Source organism: Ylistrum balloti, unplaced genomic scaffold (genome assembly GCF_031769215.1).
Source record: "Ylistrum balloti isolate Yb309-2 unplaced genomic scaffold, AGI_CSIRO_Ybal_v1 Utg369686, whole genome shotgun sequence".
NCBI lineage: Eukaryota > Metazoa > Mollusca > Bivalvia > Pectinida > Pectinidae > Ylistrum > Ylistrum balloti.
The window spans coordinates 141,608-162,287 of record NW_026781924.1 but is presented as its reverse complement, the minus strand read 5'-3'; the positions used below and the strand labels follow the sequence as shown (position 1 = coordinate 162,287).

Sequence of the window (20,680 nt, the reverse complement as noted above, 5' to 3'; positions counted from 1 at the left end):
GATCACTGTACAGGTGACCTCTATAGGGAGGTTAAACCTGTAACTTATCACTGTACAGGTGACCTCTATATGGAGGTTAAACCTGTAACTGATCACTGTACAGGTGACCTCTATATGGAGGTTAAACTGATCACTGTACAGACGACCTCTATATGGAGGTTAAACCTGTTACTGATCACTTTACAGGTGACCTCTTTATGGAGGTTAAACCTGTTACTGATCACTTTACAGGTGACCTCTATAGGGAAATTAAACCTGTTTCTGATCACTGTACAGATGACCTCTATATGGAGGTTAAACCTGTTACTGATCACTTTACAGGTGACCTATATAGGGAGGTTAAACCTGTTTCTGATCACTGTGCAGATGACCTCTATATGGAGGTTAAACCTGTTACTGATCACTTTACAGGTGACCTCTATAGGGAGGTTAAACCAGTTACTGATCACTGTACAGATGTGACCTCTATATGGAGGTTAAACCTGTTACTGATCACTTTACAGGTGACCTCTATATGGAGGTTAAACCATTACTGATCACTGTACAGATGACCTCTATAGGAAGGTTAAACCTGTAACTGATCACTGTACAGGTGACCTATATGGAGGTTAAACCTGTAACTGATCACTGTACAGGTGACCTCTATATGGAGGTTAAACCTGTAACTGATCACTGTACAGGTGACCTCTATATGGAGGTTAAACCAGTTTCTGATCACTGTACAGGTGACCTCTATAGGGAGGTTAAACCTGTAACTGATCACTGTACAGGTGACCACTATATGGAGGTTAAACCTGTTACTGATCACTTTACAGGTGACCTCTATATGGAGGTTAAACCTGTTACTGATCACTGTACAGGTGACCTCTATATGGAGGTTAAACCTGTTACTGATCACTGTACAGGTGACCTCTATATGGAGGTTAAACCTGTTACTGATCACTGTACAGGCGACACATGGATGTAAGTGATTAGCATACTCCCTTTAATCAGTTTCCTGCGTATTGATATTTACCAAAGTATGTTATGCAACAGGTGTGTTCTTTATGCAAATGTCCTCAACAGGATAACAGTTTGTAAAGATATGTTAAATTTTGATATTTCATTACAAGTATAGGTTTTTTTTACCAAAGAGGAAGTTTACTTCTATAGGTTCAGAATCCTGCTGTCATAGTGTATGTTAGAGAGCCCAACAGCACTGAATTGATACACAAATTCAGCGTGCAGATTTATCTGGTGTAAAACATGCTTCTTATTATAGAGGTATGAACTGGCAGTGGGATTATCCTGTTACTCCAGTACTTTATCTCTTGATTTCCATTTATAAGACCAGTAACTGGCCCTTGCACTAACCCTACCATCAAAGCGCTAATGGACCTGAACTGGGGTCATTGAGTTTTCATACAGTATTTTTAACTAGACTAAATGAGTGCAAACATTGTTCTTCAAGATGAATTTGAAGATAAATTTTCACTTTCCATATTGCTGAATAATTTGACAAGATGAGATAACACTTCATCTTGGTAATCTTAAGCCCAAGAAACAACAGTAATTTCTTGCAGCAACTAACAACATGTTGTTGAAAGCTTTGCTTCAGAATCGGATGAAACAGTTCAGCGGAGGAACTGTGGACTTAAAACAGAATCACTAGAGAGGTCTGACAGCTAGCAGTCCGCATTTTTTCGTTTGGGTTCGCAATTCCTCTTTGACTTTTGACTTTAAAGCCTAAAAAATTACGGGAAGGAAATATATTGATAAAGTGTTTAAAGGGTATTAGCTTATCAAAAAATTATCATAGTATGTCAGAGTTTCAGAAGTTGTTTATAGGCCCTCCTGCCGTCCGGCCGGGGCTTGAAATGAAAGTACATGTGTTATCCCCACAGTGAGGTGCTCACCCAACAGTCAAGATAGATTCTCTGTCAGATTACGCGAGGAAATTGAAGCAGAAAACATTTATATTAAAAATCAAATTTGTGTGCCATCAGGCGGATTGAGGGAACAGGTGAGGGTTGGGCCCTGTAGGGGGTAGGGACACTTATCTCACAAGGGGTCAGGCTGGCTGCCAGGTCCCTTACCCTGCTCTCTGCTGTCCCAATATCCGGAGCATTCCTGCCAAAATGTTACGCTATCTAACTACTATCATCTGCTCCATAGTAAGTAAAAGTGAAAGATGGCCTGTGGAGTTACAACCAGCAGAAATCCGATAGCAAGCCTAATACACTGTCATATTCTGCCGACACTTCACTTGCGCTGCGATAGCAGTGCTTTAAAAAATGAAAAATGTATGTATATTTCTTAAAGTAGGAGAACTTCCTACTGTGCAGAAGGGAAAATAGAAACGAAAAATAGGTTAGGACGTTCTTATCAGCCGGAGTTATTCTGATGAATTATCGTAATTGTTGGTGTCTTTTGGGTGGAAATTGTCAAATCTTAGTCAGAATGGGAGTGTGAATGGCTAAAGTGAAACTAAACAGGTTTTGATATAATGTGAAGGTGTGTTTTTTGTACCGTCCGTTAAAAATGTAAGCATTTATCATTGACCCATCATTGCCATAATTCTCTAGTTTTTATTTTCATAAAAAATAAACATTACTGCTACGTAAAGTTTTCTTTCCAGTTGATTGAGTAGGATTTCTCTGTATACCTTCTATTTGTTACTTTACAGGAAAGATTTGTTAAAGAATATCCTTCACTTGATGTGTATAAGATTTTGTGTTCTATGAAACATTGAGTAGCTTTTCATGCCGTAGAGTAGTTTTTTTCTGTTCCGTTATAAAAATTAATCGGTAAATCTCCCGTCTTTCAAAAACATGAAGTGATTCACACGAAAAAAAAAACCCATGTAGGTATTGTCTTATCCTGATATTCTGATATGTCTTATATGCAAAAGAAAATGGAGGATTAATAATGAACGACTATACAAAGCCTCTGGAGCCTGATTGGAAGCTTTTGTTCAAAATCTTCATTTGGTTTTTTTCAATAGGAATTCTTCACTTGGTGACAAAAGCTGGTATAAGGTACTAAATTTAATACTTATTTTCTTTCTGTTTGTCTTTATCGCCTGATAAAGGTCTGTGATACAATGAACGCTATAAGTTTGTGTTCCATATAGTGGTTTTTAAAGAAACGAATGCTGTTCGCTGAGCGTTGAACTTCTAAACAAAATTTTGTCTTCTCCGTTATTTAATGATATCAGATAAATTGCCTCAATTATTTGACCCCATTTGAACCCTGTATTCAACAGGTCAACGTAAATCTGTTGTAGGGTAAAACGTTTGTCTATTTGAAAATCTATATGGTCTAATTTTGTGTGTAAATCTTCGAGGTAGCGGTAAAGATTTTGTCGTGCATGGGTAGGTCTGTATAAAGGTACATCCCTGCCTTGTTGTGACATTTTTGTTACAGTGTTGCACCTAGAAACTTTCCTGATTGGTCAAAAATCTTTAACCGCAGGTTTCTGTTTTGAGACCTGAGGAACCCCCACCTTGGTAGAGAGAAGCAAGCTGCGTGTAATTATTATCTAGAGTTGGCCTCATTGTGTTGAACGTGTTTTGTCATGCCATTTGAAATCGAGGATCATGAAGCGACATTTATAACTATCCTCATTCGATCTTAAGTGCCTGATCATGGTTTGATACGGTCGTATTCCATTGATTCTTTGGTCATATAGACAACACAATCGCTGGGGATCTGGTCAAGCCAATGAAATTTAAACATCGTGGGTAAAACCACAAGTACAGGTTAATTAGAGATTGAATGTCTCGTTGGGCAGGAGATAGGTGATGTCATTAACAGGGGTCATACACTAATACTTTGTTCTTATTCAAGAGGTCATATAAGGAAACGGGAAAAATCAGTAGATGTAGTGTTTGGTTTGGCACCTGTGGCAATTTTCCTGTAACCTTAGATGTTTATACAAATGGAGAATGCATAAATATCTCGTATTTTTTAATGTCTTTCCAGAAATTATCATAAAATAAGACATAAAGAACGAAGGTGATGAATTAAGCTGTTAAGGTCTTGCAGAACCGTTAAAATTCTATTGTGAATCCTTGGTGTATAATTGCATATCAAAGTGCAAGAGGAGAAAATTGCATGACAGAATAACTACTACCTTACAGCAACTATTACTGTGAATTCTGACTTCTGTAAGAATTCTGCGATCCATTATGAATGTTTCGTGTAGATAAAATTTCCAAGCTTCATTACAATAAATGCATTTTAAATAAGCATTGAATAATAAACTGCACATCAGAAAGGAATATGTTTATATCACATGTTATCTGATACTTCAGATGTCACACACATATGAAAGTATCACCACTTTTAATTGTAATGTGTCAGAGGCAGGATGGTACCCCAGTTATGCATTACCCTAACAACAAAACTAATGTAGAGTTAATATCATTTGTTGTGCAGCGTTCCAGTTCTAGGTAGATTCTGGACAAAGGAATTTTTATCACTGAAACAGACAAAAAAAGATATATGATAGATATTTCCATGTTTCCTGGTTTTTCCTGGTCTTTTTTTGTTTTTGTTCTTTTGTTTTCTCTTCGGAAAGACCAAAAATGGATTCTTGACATAATGATTTAAGAAGTTTTAAAAAAATATATTTGAAAAAAAAATTAAAACGTATGCCCTAATGCGTCTAATTTTTAATTAAAATTCACATGTATTCATGGAAGGCATTCTTAGGTGATGAATGGGTTATAGGTAAAAAACGATGAAACATAGCTATACAAATATGAAATCTGACATGATGCAGCATAGACAATGCCATGTGTACCAGTGCACACAGTGTGTGAAATTTTTATTGATATAAGAGGCTGGGTAGGTTAATTTTTTTCACTGGGAAAGATATTTATCGTGGTGATGATCCAACGTGTTGTGACAAAGTTGATACAAGTTAGTTTCAAAGTGAAGTTCGCAGAGAGTTTTACCCTGGACAGTGTTTATCTAGAGTTTGATCAGAGCCACTCGGAAAGATACCATTTAGTTGCTGTCATTAAGCAAGCATTTTATCCTCTTGAATGTTGTTGAACATTAGAATCTGATACCGTGTTTCATTTCGTATCCGCCACTTGGCATGACTTGATGGCCGTTAGCTACCCGAGCCCGTGAACAGCAGCCCCTAATCAACTATGTAACAACAGGTAAAAACGCTTGGGAGAGTGTTGAACGGTCAACAGTTTAGTCTAATACATTAGTTTCTGGGGTAACCTTATCTGAAAGTTTGAATCAATTTTACTCTGGATAGAAGAGAAAATATTCATTTGCAAATAATAAAGGTTTTTGTATTTGTTCATATTGCGGATACCATCACGTAGAAGTGCTGGAGGATTGCGTTTTCCATGGCACTCTGTGATACTTCAGAGCTTGCATGCTGTGCGTTTTTACCTGGTAACGCTAGGCCTGTGTCCACTTGGTCGGGTAGGGAGGCAGATTACCGGGGCACACAGGTATGGTAAGCTGCCCTCCTGACAGGTTTAGGTCCAAAAATCGAAGGGAATTCAGACGACATGGGGAGAAATGCGAGTCAAGTGTATACATTTCATTTGGGATGTGCCAGCCTTTCAGTTAAACTAAATCTACACAGCACTTGTTGACTTTCAGTAGCGTTACATTTAAATCTCTCAACAATTAGAACATTTTACTGGAAAGATTTTGTCATATTGATGACAAATAAATCTCTTGTTTCATTTCTTTATCTGGGGTATGTAAGCCATTTCAGGTTTATAGTTTGAAAGACTTTTATTGAATAATGTGTCACTCTTTATCATTCAAGTTTTTATCTGATTGTTGAAACTATTTCGTTAAAATGTGTATTGGAAACAAAAGTATTCAATGGAAATCAACATGACATAGAACTTGTTTATTGCTTTCCGTTGACAACAAAGAACATATGCATTGCACATTTCTTGAAGTTTGTATTGACAAAATGTAATGAGTTGGTGATCATAATTACATTTCAGAATTATTGACCCAGGATTCTACAGCTTTATTCAGCCTATTATTCTATTTTCAGGAAAGAAAATTAGATTTTGAAACATAGCAACACTAATTCTTAGGTAATTGATTGGCAGTAGGTCTTGAGGCTGGTGTTTTATTATATCTTTGTATGTGATACAGTTCCATAGTTTACATCCAGATTTTATGTATGATATGTGAATAAAACATTAATATCATATTGAAAAGGGAATAACACAAAAAAATTACCACTGAATGGGCAGGAAATTTTATTTCATTTTGATAAAAGTTATCGTGACATTTATACGGAAAAAATTCATGAAGTAAAATAGACTTGACACTTGCATCTATTTTAGATTTTTTAAACTGTAGGAATCATCCAACAATGTGTTTTAAATGATAACAGTTAGACAGAGGCTGCTTCTGTGATCTAGACATGGGGTGTCCTCAGCGAGAGTCCGTGCACTATCTCTGCTCTACATCATAATATAAACATTTTGAAAGTGACTGGAAGGAAATGACTTGGTTATAGTGATAACATTATCATATATAGATGTTTACACAACAGGTAATTGGTGATAGGCCAGGGTAGATGATCCAGTCATTATACCGCGCACGTGATAAGATAAACGGGTAATCTGTAAAAATTGTCACTGACTTTTACCGTATACTATCACACAGTGGCAAGCACCAGCGACAAAGGTGAAAACACTTGGAGGAGATACAGGTGACATGTAGTATCTTGTCTCTGTCCTGTCATATCTCCAGCATGGTCTTCTCCTGCTTGCAGATAAATTTTTTGTAGAAATCATAGATTTCTTCAACTTGTGTTTGTTATATATATATTGATGGCATTAAAATGTGTTTCTTGTTAAAATTGCGGCTTCGCTGTGTGTTCCGGTGATAGTAAAACAACTTCTGTATTCTTTTCATCTCTGTCTTGCAGCATTTGCATAAATTGTAATACAAAACTGATTTATATACTTAAATGTGACAATACCCTTGAAGTTTTAAATTATGCAGTCTGCCAACAGAAATCTACTTTAATTAGTAAACTCTATTTCAGTTTTGAGTTAAAATAATTCTGTTGAAGTATTTTTCAGTTTCTCATAGATGTTATCCTGCAGAATTTGTTATAATACAGGTAAGCCTTTCTGACAGGCTATGAAAAAATGTCACTTTCCCGAATCGTAGAGGACTTGTATATTCTGCATTACATAATAAATCTATTTATCTCCATAACACTTATCGTTTTGTCAAACATTACAACATGTTAAAATTGATGATGAAAATGTATTAAATTTCCATAAATGGTTATAAATATATTCATTTTCAAAAAATGATTTTTTTGACTTTCTTCTCTAAATAATCTTTTAAAAGTACATATGCTATTGTAGGATCCCCTTTCAAGATTCAAAGTCACTTTTTATAATTATTGGGTACATTGAAAAGCACATCACTGTAAACATGATTTTGTTGAAGAAAACTTCAATCCAAACATTCAGCCGATAAAGATTACTGTTTGCAGATGACCTTAAGAGGTTCTGGGTCTTTTGTAAGCTTAACATTGCTTGTCATTATGCAAACATGAAAAATGAAATTGAAATTGGTTTTTAAGGGAAAGTTTTCAATCCATTTTAAAATGAGAAAAAATATTTTCATTTATTGTGGTGATAGATATGTAATTTTAAATGGCATGCAAATCAATTAGCTGGCAAGTGCTTTTCACAAGAAAAGGGATCAAAGGGGCCATTGTCAGGCTTTTGACATTGGAAATCTTTTATGATCATACTGCCAAATGTTGACTTATTCATTGACAGTGTACTTAAAGAGGTGCAGAATTTAAACATCTAACTTGGAGAAGGAAATCAAATGAAATTTATAGGAAGTATTCAAACCAAAAAATGAAAACCTGACATTATGTAGTGCATTTGAGAGAAAACCCAGACAAGTCAATACATTTTTTTAAATCCTAAATTTTAAAAGAGCAAATTAGAAGGAGACACTACTAAGTAGAGTTTGACTGTCCGAACTACAGCAGTACGATGTCGGTCTACTTACAAATGATAAATAAGGTAAGGAAGTTATGAAAAAAAACTCTTGTATTTGGAACACTTCCTGAATATGCGGATTTTAATTTTTCATTTTAGACTAAAAGTTTGTATGTTTTTTGATTACTATATCCAAGGATGAGGCAAAAGGATTAAAAGTATTTATCCTATATATTGAGTAAGACGTTTGTATCTATATTCCTTGATTTGTATTATTCTTTAAATACAGTATACATCTAAGGGTTTAGAATGACAAGGGGAATGGTTGGAATATAATGTCCTATTTTTGCTCCATATTTTCAAAGCATAGTGATTGAAACCTTTTTATTACATTATGATGTCTTGAGATCATATTCTTATGTATTCTTAACGCTCAGCTTGTTTACTTGTTTGCTCATGCCTCAACCACAAGTATGTTTGTTTGAAATCTTGTTACCTGCATTTTAAATTATTACCTTCAGGTGTGTGAGCTTTCCCTTTCCTGAAATCTTAAACTGTTGTGTTAACTTCTGAGACACGTCATTATGCAAATAAAATTTTATTATATATGTTTAATATCCTTTTTATAAAGTGCATAATGGGATATTCATCAATTAAAACCTGCATGGTAAGGTAACATACACCCTTAAAACAATGCTAGATTTCTCTATTACCTGTAGTGTTGTATATTGTTTACCTGCCAGGTACAAGTGTGTCAGTAGTTGTATTTCTATTACCAAATACCTGTGACTGTCTTCAGATTTAACCATGCATGTCATAAAGCTACCTGTTGATTAATTAAAGATCACCTGTTGACAAATCATTAACTACCTATCAATGGATGTGTTGTATGTGTATTACAGGTGAAAGTTGTCCCTTACCTGTCTGTAAAGGTGATTATATTGCTAGTGACTTAGTTGTTATTTGATTAACACCTGGGGGATAAACACCTGAATTACCTGTCATATTTACCTGTTTGTTATTGTGTGTATTCTTATGTACATACACACCAGTACCTAAAGATAAATGCTTGATATTCAATTAAGATTTATTGAACAGGCATGTCAGGTAAAATTTAATTGTTTTCTTTTGACAGATCAACTCAATTTTAACCCTTTCACAAAAAATTTGTTTTCAATATCTTCATTCATTAACCTAATGATATGACAACATATTCAGAATCATGCATACGGACACAGTGTTCAACATCGGTATAAACTAAACTGCTATTACAAAAAAACACAGTAATTTGTTAACTTGGAAAAAATACAATATCTGATGATACACTTCAATATGTCAGTAAAATAAATGACGCTTTCAGATTAGAAGTTATAATGAATCACAGACACAATCTGGATCATATGGGGGTTGTATAATGCTGACATGTGGCTATAGATAATAAACTCTGGGTGTAACATTCATCAAACAGGTTCCCTGCAAGTCCTGATGATGATAAATCTGTACATACAGATCAAGTTGGGGAAAACACGTTCAAATATCAAGTACATCTTTATGGAAAGGAATATCAACAACAACAGATGAAATTGAATTTTTTTCTTTTTTTTTTTTTTAAAGAATTCTTATGACTATCAACTGAAAATAATTACATCTTAAAAAATAGTGGCCCTATATCATATCTGAATGTTTACTTTCTGTGTTTGAAAGTGTGGTGGAAAGTAAGTTGTAATGTTGAAAAATTTTGATATTTTGAATGAATTCCTTTAGTTTTGATTTGAGGTACAGATGTGTTTACCTGTAGTGAACACTTGTCATTGCACACTTGTATATCTACTGCAGTTTGACTCAAAGTCCAGTTAGGTCAGTCTAGGACACAGATGTATCAGGAGTATCACAGGTGTAGACATGTCTGTATCACATGAAACCGTGTACATGCCCCCAGAATATGAGGACAGCCAAACAATAGATAAGAAATTTATAAAAAAAATAAACACTCAAAAATTAGATAACAAAAAAATGATAAGGGAAGTGGAAGAGAATAAATAAATAAATAAATAAAAATAAATAAATAAATAAATAAATAAATAAATAAATAAATAAATAAATAAATAAATAAATAAATAATGGGGAAGAGGAGGAGGAGGAAATGGACAAAGGGGCTTATTTACAAATATTATGAAAACCAATTGTATATCAAAGCAACCTTATTTTAATCTGTTATGGTGGAAACTTTTAAGATGCATTAGTTAGAAGTTCAATCTTGTTCCATGTAAAGAAAAATGAAACCATAAGTCTTTTCCTATCAACTGTCATTGTATTGTCATTAGTTGTTAAAGAAAGGAAGATGTTGTTTTTTCTAACTGCTATAGGATTCCCTTATCAACAACTTATGTATCAAAGTAATAAAAGTATTAGACAAACCAAACAACTTTTATCATTTCACCAAACAAGTGAAGCCTTTTACCCTCACATCAGAGATCAAAGTCACACAGGCATAGAACAGGTGTTAACTATGTAACTATATAATCAGCAGTTTGGTGTTTAAACCTGGCTAATTCCCCCTCCCCTAGTTTCTCTGCTCTCTCCACATAACAAAAGTTGATCTACCCTGATTTCTCTGGCTTCATCTACTTTATCTGCTCATCTGTAATCTCTAACGAGAAAAGGAACGGGTATTACCGGGTAATCCTTGACAATCAGTTTCCTTTCCGCTTACCTGGACAGATAACGTCCTACAAGATCAATGTGATTTGACCAGAGCCTTCGTATCTTGATTATAAAGATGATAGAGAGTTTGGATGGTGAGGTGATCTGTATATTACCTGTATTTTTACCTGAGCTACAGGTGTTTCATTATGCAGTGTTACATGCCTGACTGAATGGATGGCTTCATGTCCAATTCTTTTGTTTGTGCTTGTAAAGCACTTCTTTACAATGTATAGTACAATATCAGAGATGTGAAAACTACACAATGACGAAAGTGACTGATTTATTATGTCTTGCTATTGAACGTGATCTTGTTTGAACTGGGTGGCTGTGGGGGGTGGGGGAGGAGTTGAGATAGGGATAGTGGCAAAGTGGATTAGACATGCAGTTAATACGTTTTTATATTTAAAAAGTTGATTTAATAGTCTAATGAATTTGATAAATGCAATGTAAAATTTAGATGTAAAAATGCATTCATTGAAGGATAATAATGTTAATTGCTATTGGTAATTAAAAGTAGTAAAGCTGTAGACAGGCAGCTTCTCTTGTTTTGGATTTGATAATGTGGTTTAGAATGAAACATTAAAAAACTGATAAAGTGATAGCACAGACCATTCTGCTGACAGTTAGGGTCATTTGTTAAAATCTTCTGGATATGTTTGTAGACAAAAACCATTGATTAAAATCTAAATGTGGATTTTGTCGTCAGGAAAAGCAGTTTTATCATGAACAGTGAATTTCTTCACTTATCCCCGACTCAGTAGATTCAACTAATGAAGTTTGGGATTAATGGTTCTGCGGAGAAATTTGTTTGTCTCAAGTAGCTGCTTATCCCCCCATGGGGAGCAAGAACTTACATAGAGAATTACCCAGAGTGGTGGTGAAGTGATTTTTAATATGAGGGGTCAGAAAAAAATTAGTGTCTCTATCTCAATCTCCACAATTCAAAGAAAACTTTTTCCTCCTGCTGTGTTTTACATAAGTGTTGGTAGGTAGACTACTCTCATAGAGCCAGTGGCGTCGTTTTATACCTTGATGTAGCAGGTATTTATTCCATGTGTTAATCAATATGTCAGATATGGGTGTACATGATTTATCAAAAACAAAGATAAATTTACATATGGGTATAGATTATTTGATCATAAATATATCCCGTTTGTAAATAAATCTTTCTCTATATATAAATGTTCACTATTTGATAGTTTTTTGAGTTAATAATACCTACACAAATCACACTCAAAATGTTAGCTTTATCTTTTAGGCATGTTTTGATAAAATTATTTCTCATTAAATGACATTTATAATTAGGAACTTTTAAAAAAAACTTTCTTTTGTAACAATATTTTTTTTTTTATTATTAAAGTTAAAAATCAAACCTAAAAACAAAATAAACATGTTGCATTGTTTATCATTCTCTATCTGGTTTGTGTAATTGTGGAGACAGATACAGTATCGCCAACAAACCTGCATATCAAGCTGCTAGTATCTGATAAAATCAATATCTGTGGCCAGTTCTTGGCACAGACGAATCAAAGTCAAGCTTTAGGAAGGACTGACCAATCAGCAGGGTGCCAGCCACAGCAGCCAGCCTCAGTTTTTCTAGTGCTGACCCATATCAGTGTTCTCATATTGTCTTCTTTCCCTGATTGACAGGTTGAAGACCCTCCCATCATTAATATTCATGACTGTTGTTTTAAGCTCTTGATCTCTCTCTTTTTTTTTAAAAAAAAAATTCTTTCTTTTGAAATGAAGACAAAACAAAATATTTCTGCCTATTGGTGAATATTCAGTGAATTTAAAGTAAATAAAATTAAAAATGATTTGTATTCAGTTTATTTTATAGATTTAACTACATCAATATTGACGATTAGATAATGACTCATTAATGATATCAATACATTTGCCATTGTTACTGTGGGAAAGCCATGCTGTGTGTGATCCTCACTGTTACCCTACCCGGGGTAGTGGAGCATCACACTGATCTCGCTCAGGTAAAGACCTTACAGGTAAATCAATAGGTGTGACTGAAGGGGCTGGCTCTAGGTGACTTTATCAGTACTCTAGTGAAAACAATTGGTCTGGAATCATTTACACACATTGTAACTAAGTCCTGCAAGGAGGAAAGGTGTGCGTTATAATTTACTACTGTCAGACCCACAGCCTTGTGCTTCGGGAGCTGTTAGAAGGATACTCTGTTACCGACTCCCACTAACTTGGGTGCTTGTATTGTTTATGAGAAACTTGGCAATATTTTGAACTTCACACAAGAAAATCACCATGTTGCTAAGACTTCCTGGATATGGCAGTAAGTAAACCAAAGTAACTTTTATTTTTTTTTATAAAAAATATATATTTTCAATATTTGAATGTCAACTTTCTTTTTATATCAGTTTCTGACTTATAGGGGTTATGATATATATTTTGATACTTTTTTGTTATTTTTCATCCAAAATATATAATATGTAGATTAATTAGTGAATGCATTTTTAATTAATAATTTGTCTTTTTTTTTTGACAAAAATTGCTGTTTTGTTTTATCATCTCAAATGACTAAGAAGCATTTCCTTTTTTTTTAAACATAACATACCTGACTGGTGTTTACGATGGAACTATTAAAATATCGTGTGTGACACTGAAGCGTGACTGTGCTGAAATACAGTATTGTTACTTTTAAAAAGCAATCATATCATAAGTGTATCCACATATTAAGTTTTTTAAATGTTCAGAAAATTTCATTCAAGCTTGACAGAGAAATAAAATTGAAATGACAAGATGGGATATGTTGCAATATTTAATGGTTTTATCATTATAATGTATTTCATTTTTTTGGTTATAAAATCTGTTGTAATGATATAATTGTTGCAGTAGACAAGTCTCAGCACTGATCTATCTACATTGCTGTGTGTCCTAACATGTAATTGTGTGATGGGGCGAGGATTCTCTGTCTTGCAATTAATTTTCTACTTAAAGTTTTCTTTTTTCTTACACATCAATAGAGACACTCACTGTGAAATCTTAATTTATCTGATACACAAATTTTTACCATCAATTATACCATTTGGAGAGTGCTCCTTGCATTACTATATTTTCATTTCATCAACATTTGAAAAAAAAGCATGATGGCTACAGGTGGATGATAACGATTAATAGGCACTTAATTCTAAGTAGAGGCATGAGGAGGTTCTAACGGTATGCTTGGCTGAACAAAATTTCTCCCGCCTTACATTCTAAATAGATTATGATTTACGCTATATAAAATGAGTATGTATACCTTTGGTTTTCATGTGATTTTCGAAGATTACTTAGCGATGTTTATTGGTATGTAAGATCATACATGATCTAACAGGTAAACTTTCTTTATTAAATCTACTTTCAAACATAGGATAGGATGAACTGTATCTACATTAATTGCCATTTACACCTGTGAAAAATTCATTGCAACACACACGAGTAAGTCATGTTCAATGATGTTTGACGCAGACTTGTGATAACTCTCTGAAAAGAAGGAAGGTTATTTTCAATTTTAATGATTATTACTTTGTATCGCTTCGATTGAAAGCAGTCTTCCAAAAAAATATGTCAGTGCATGTTGAGAAAACGAACATAAAATATATATATATATATCATGTATCTTTAAAAGTTTATTAAGTAAAATGACTTATTAAATTTCAACACTTAATGTATGTATATCGGAATGGAATTTGAAAGTCATCTTTAAAAGATCAGTATAAAGTATTGCAAACGGAGGGTAAATTTGTAAGCTATGAGGTTCTGGGATGGTATTAAGAGACGGAGAATGATTCCAGAAGGTAGGACAATTTTTTTTAAATATCTGTCTCCAAATTGATAAGTTCTTTACCACAGAAGTTCATTCTACTTTAAAATTTAATTTAATTTGAAAATAAAAAGGAAAAAAATTGATATATTTAATAAGAAAGAATTCAAAATACAGGTTCATTATTCAGATCAAAGCTTAATTGTTTAACTGATAGATTAGTAAGCTGATGTCTGACTCTGTTGTCTGGTCTCCGTGTTTCACATTAACGACAAGCTGTAAAGAATGACTGTTAAAGTGGTTTGTGTGACAATCTCCATCATCAACAACATATTTGTTTTCCATTGTTTGCTTGTAACCACAATGTAATTGTTGATCGCCACAAATGATAGGATGGTCAGATTTCATAATACAAGCTGGCAGATCATCCTGAACAAATTATTTCTCATCCTTAAACAGAATATCTTATACCAAATGTATTTTTACTAAGCTAGAGATAGTTAGCTGAAAAAACATTTACAGAAGCTTGCTTAAAGAAGCGGTTCTACGGTTAGATTTATTGATTAATAAGCATGTGTTGTTCAAAATTTTACTGAAAATAAATACAAACGTAAAGTTGAAGATTAACACGATAAACCTAATGATGTTCTTAATTGAAATGAAACGTGAAGTGAGGTTTTTCGCTATGTGTATTTCCATCTGTTACAAGCATGTCAATGACATTTGAAAAGCTAATTGTAAGCCAATCTGTGACACCAGTTTCTGTTGTATTATACAGTTCTAATTGGTATTAAAGATTCAATACCAGGGTTACTATAGATTTTTCTGCATTTCAACATTAAGCATCTTAATGATAGTAATTTGTCCTTTTTCAATTTTCTTTTTAATGTGATAAGTTGATATGAAATTGACTTATCATTTAGCTTTCCATTTGTCCTGTATTTGTTATATAGCTTGCCAAGACGTAAGATAGGGAGTCTTTGTTATAACAATAGATAAAATATATCATTCATCATTGATGAATTACTTTCAAAAAGTCTGTTGCCAATATCTGACAGTTTTAGTTATGTTCACTTAATTTGGTGCTTAATCTATCGTTTCATGTCTGAAGTTGGAAGCATTATACAGGAGAATAGTAATTATTTGGGTGTGTGCAATCTGATAAATGTGAGACCAATTGATTTTGGTTAAAATATGTCATTTTTTAGGTTTAACGACCTCTGTTCATACAGTGCATTTTTTAACCTGAATACATTCTGTATTCTGTTTTCCACACTGAAAATCTGCTGCATTACTTTTTTGTTTCCTGTGCTGAAAATATGCTGTAATTGTTTTTCTGGGATAAAAATATGTTTCATTTTGTTATTTATGCTGAAAATAAACTGCCTTTCATTTTCTGTGCTGAAAATATGCTGCTTTTCACTTTTTCCATGCAGAATATATGTTGCATTTCATTTTCTATGCTGAAAATATGCCACATTTTTTTATCTGTCCTAAATAAATATATATATAATTATATATAACTCTGTTGAAATATATTCTTGTGATATCATGAGTTTTTATTGTACTGGCTATGACTGGTTGATTTATAAATCATTTTAAACAATTGGCATTAAGGTGTTAGAGTGAATGTTTAAATATGGGTCAACAGTGGATATACAAATTAAGAACGTTTAAACAAAATAAAAATACTGTAGTGTTTTCAAATGACAGTAGTTTAAAATAAATCATAGCTTTAAAGATATACAAAGATATCAGAGTATATGTTTAATACTCTGTAATTTAATTTTACTAGGGGGAGATAAACAGTCTTAATTAACCCATGAGATTATATTTAGGATTTTGGCCGGAATCAGAGGAGATATCACATTGACATGGTTATCAACACTTCATTGAAAGAAACAGGGGGATGAAACAAATCAAGTAGAAAAATTGAAATAAAAACATCATTTTTATCATAAATATTATTGGTACATCCTATTGGCTTTTCCCTCAGCATGGTGTGGGGGAGTTATCAGCTTTCAACATCACCACGGCATTTGTGCTTCCTGTTCACCCACTGAAGGCCGCCTGCGAGTTTCTGTCAGTCCGCAATCTTGCGGAGCAGGCAAGCGGCGTGCTAGCCCCACAGAGGCTCCACACAGACAGGATAGGATATGTAGTAATCTTACGGAGCCATGCATATCAACTGTTAAGTCACCAGTCTTAGTCTTTTGACCTCTTGAGTATAACCAGCGACAATTTATGAAAACTGAATGTAAAACCTACATTTGTAGTAATTTATATTCATTTGTTTTCAAGCGTTCATTACCTTTTAAAAATGCAAGTGACTTAAGATTTCTTCTAATTTTGTTTTCTAATAATTCAAAACCTTTTCAACAAATATCAACCTTTATTTAGATTTTAAGATTTTGTAACTTAATGAAATTATACCAAAATCTGATTGTAAGATATATATAATAGAACTCTTAAATCATTTTCTTTTGTACATAAAATTAAAGCAAACCTGAGTATGCTCCTATGGTCTTGGTGGATAACTTTAATGAATAAATTATTGACTTTTTTATCATGTTCTACGAATTCTTTTGTGAAACAGTTAATAAAGAACTGTTGCATTAGAATTTGCGAATGAGACTGGAAAAATAATAGTGCAAATGTAATGTGATACGATTTCATTCAATTTATTCAACTTTTCCTCTTTTAAAGTTATTTATTTGAGAACTTCAGTATCAGATTTTTGGTGATAAAGACATTTCTTTGTGGATATAACTATATTCACTTACAGAGCATTGTTATTCAAAATCAAATTAAGTAAACAAGTAGCAAAAATTATCATCTTGTTATGAAAAAGATATGTAAATAAATGAATTAAACTTGTAAATATTTGTTGTTCAAACTTGACAAACATATCACAGGTTAGGTGTTGTTTTAAAAGAAAACAACTTGTGTTTTAACCTTGAAGTGTCATTGCCCTAGGTAACCAAGTGTTTGTGGCCATCGTGGATTTTTGGCCCTTACTTGTTCCTGTTACATCTTGAGCACAGGATTCCCAGGGAACGAGCGTTCTTTGGACCTCTCCATAGGAGGTGCAAAAGATAGTGAATGAAAAATCGTGCTTTTGCTGATAAATAACAAGTACGGACCCTCTTGACTAGAGCTATTTTTCTCTTTTCTGATTTGATATTGTCAGGTGAAGCTGCGGTGGAAAGTCCAAAGGATACTAGAACCCTGGGAAGGTGGCGCTGTCCGTAGTGATAAGATATACATACCCGTACTTGAATGTTTCCATACTGCAAGCCTCTATATTTGCTTGTTTGTTTGAAAGTGTTTGCTTATGAAGATAGCTGGCCACTTTTCAGCTCGGCAGGAATCATAGAAGATAGGCACTGTGTGCATCAAATAGAAAAATCCCGCTCTTTTCATCTTCTCTTCTGCCACTTCAAAGTTCTAGCTGATCAGCTAGACTTATCTTTATTGTATAGCTTGCTGTACAGCCTGAAGAATAGCACTTACCTCGTCATAGATTTCTACAAGTGATAGTAGTTTTTTTCTTTGAAAGTTTGGGGTCTTGTTTTCTTATTCTCATTCCTCCTGAGCGTAAAGCTTCATGTAGGATTATTTCAAGGATTTTCAAATTTGTACAAATTTATCCATTCATTTAAAAACCTATTAGTGTGGCCTGAAAGATTTGGTACCGAGACATCTTTTCCATTCATAATGTTCATCTCGTCTACAGATGTACACAAAAGATTGACAGATATATCCCAATCTTGTTCAAATCACGGAAACGTTTTATTAGCAGAAATGGAAACAAGTCTATCAAACAGTCATAAAAACCAGTCGAGGGATAGTTCAAATCTACAGGTTTATAGTTTCTTAAAACTGTTTCTAGTTGAAGGATAAACTTAAAACATGTTTCAAATTTCAAGTAAAATCATTTACTAGTGTAGCTAACCCCACAACTTTCTCACATCAAACTTTCAAAACATTTTTTTTTTTCTTTTTCTATTAATAAAACTGAAGTAACTGGAAAGATACGAGGCAATTTTGTCATCCCGTTGACAAAAATCAGTTAGGTCTATCATAGAAATTTCAGAATTAGTTTATAAACCTTTCGGATGATGCAAGGATGTAAATAGAGCTAAGAAAATCTACCTATTTGATGAAAGTGTTTCCTATATCCTGCTTCAATCCCGTTACATATGAGTATGCGATAACAAACATGAATAGGTATGTCACCACTTGAAATTAATATCTACATAAAATGTAATTGTTTATAAGCGGCTGATGAAGAAATTGATATGTCCTTGATTATAGAATATTTCTATTTAATTGCATTTTTGTGTTTGGTTACAGACATGGAGGAAGGATGGGACTCCAGCAATCTAAAGGAGGACGAGTTTGAAGAATTCTGTGTCTATATCGTCCACGATCGTGCATGTGAGCGTGTGTGTCAGAATCGCGCCCAGGCCTCCCTTCCTCGCAACCTCACACTAAAACCATCGCAGAGCCAATCAAACAATGTAAGCAGATTTTGATAACTATCTCCTAGCTTGTTTGTGTTGTTAACCTGTCTATAGTTGTCACCTTGTCCATACTGATCAGCTTCCAAACACTTGAAGATGTCCAATTGTGATGAACAAACTTTCTGATTTCTGAAGTAAAAGAGAAAGTACTTCTTTCTGACTAATCTCTATAATTTTGCACAGTTACCTCCCTTTTGAAAATACATCATAAATGGTTATTTTTGACATGGTAAATAAATTTGACATACAAATATGTAAAATATTTTACTTTTTCAAATATTCAACTTTATTCACAGATTCTTTGCTAATGTGTTGTTCATTGTTCAAGATGATCTAACACAGATTTTTCATTTCTTAATCATCCATTTTGTTTGGGTATAACCTTTGAACCTAAGTGGAAAACCAAATAGTCATACCATCCAATAGATATTGAAGATTATAAATGCAGTGTTATGTGTAAGACTGAGAAGTAAATAAGGCTGAAGTGTGCTTTGGAAGCTTATTTGTAGGCTTAGGGAAAGATTTTTTCTGCCAATTGATGTTTAGTTTGGTTTAGATATTGTCTTCACGGAAAAAGAAATAATTTCAATTTTCTTGGTTTCTATTCATGTTTGGTTTGAATGACGGTATCAACTTCGCAGGAAGTAGAATTATATTCACTTACATTATAAGCTGACACAAATGAGAAATTTTTAGATAAAAACCATTTAAAAAGGCATTTTTTTATCCCATTAATTCCCCGACATTATTGTATATGATCCTGTCAAAAAACCAAGATGGGAGGACCTGATAAGGATTATACATCATGATTCTGCTAGTATGTGTTTTACATTGCGCCACAGTGAGTGCTAATGATGCCTGAGGTCTTTTTCTGTTGCGAAAATCTTCAAGTACCAATTTTGATTTTACCTTCGTTTCTTTGTATGGAGTGATTTAAAAGATAGACACCAAAGTGTCAAAGTGATCTATCTCCCGTTCAAATGTTAAAAGTGTGATCGGACGAAAAGTGCATTTTAAAAACCTGTAACACGCTGGATTTAGTCTGCTTATGTAGTATTAATCGGTGTTAATGAATGATATTCACCTTTCACAACTGGTAAAAAAAAATTATCTCTTAATTGCTTTTTTTTTTCTGCAAAATTGGGATGATAAAGATTGAATTGCTTATTATCTGTAATTAGAAAAGTTCTTTTTTCGTCATGTAGAACTTGATATTACTTTTGATGTGGTTACGTGAAGTTCAAAGCTCTTGACACTTTCCTGTCTCTAGAATCAGAAAACACAACTCAAAAGTGACAAATATAAATGTGGACATGTTATAACCAATACCACTAGCTGATATTTGTTTCTGTTTTAACTACGATTTACTTTCACCTTTTAAAAATCGGTATAATATATGCCACCAGGCTTATTTAAACATATATTAAGCACTTTATTAAAACGTTCTTTTTCCTGTTTCTTACAAACTGGTACAAGGACATTGGCGTAATTTCTCATCGTTTAGCCTTTCAACACGCCTCTCCTTTCCCTTTAAAGAAATCAGGACGTGTTTCAAAAGAAATAGTTATTAGGTTAATTTTACGCAACACCACACCACAAGTGACTTTAGATACCTGTATAATTATCCCAGCACTAAACCAGTCTTCTCATAAATGTATACAGTTTTTCAAAAAGGAGGAATTATGCATTTTTCATGCTTGTTTTCTTTCTATTATTGT

At 33.5% G+C, this 20,680-nt stretch overlaps 1 protein-coding gene across 1 annotated transcript in view; it reads left to right on the top strand.

The window, feature by feature from the left end:
* Window positions 1-20,680, top strand: part of LOC132565004 (PR domain zinc finger protein 1-like) — a 50,463-nt gene that overhangs the window by 10,057 nt on the left and 19,726 nt on the right. Inside the window, exon 2 of the mRNA XM_060229612.1 lies at window positions 18,793-18,959. Coding sequence (XP_060085595.1) covers window positions 18,793-18,959 — 167 coding nt within the window. The remainder of the gene's footprint in view (window positions 1-18,792; window positions 18,960-20,680) is intronic.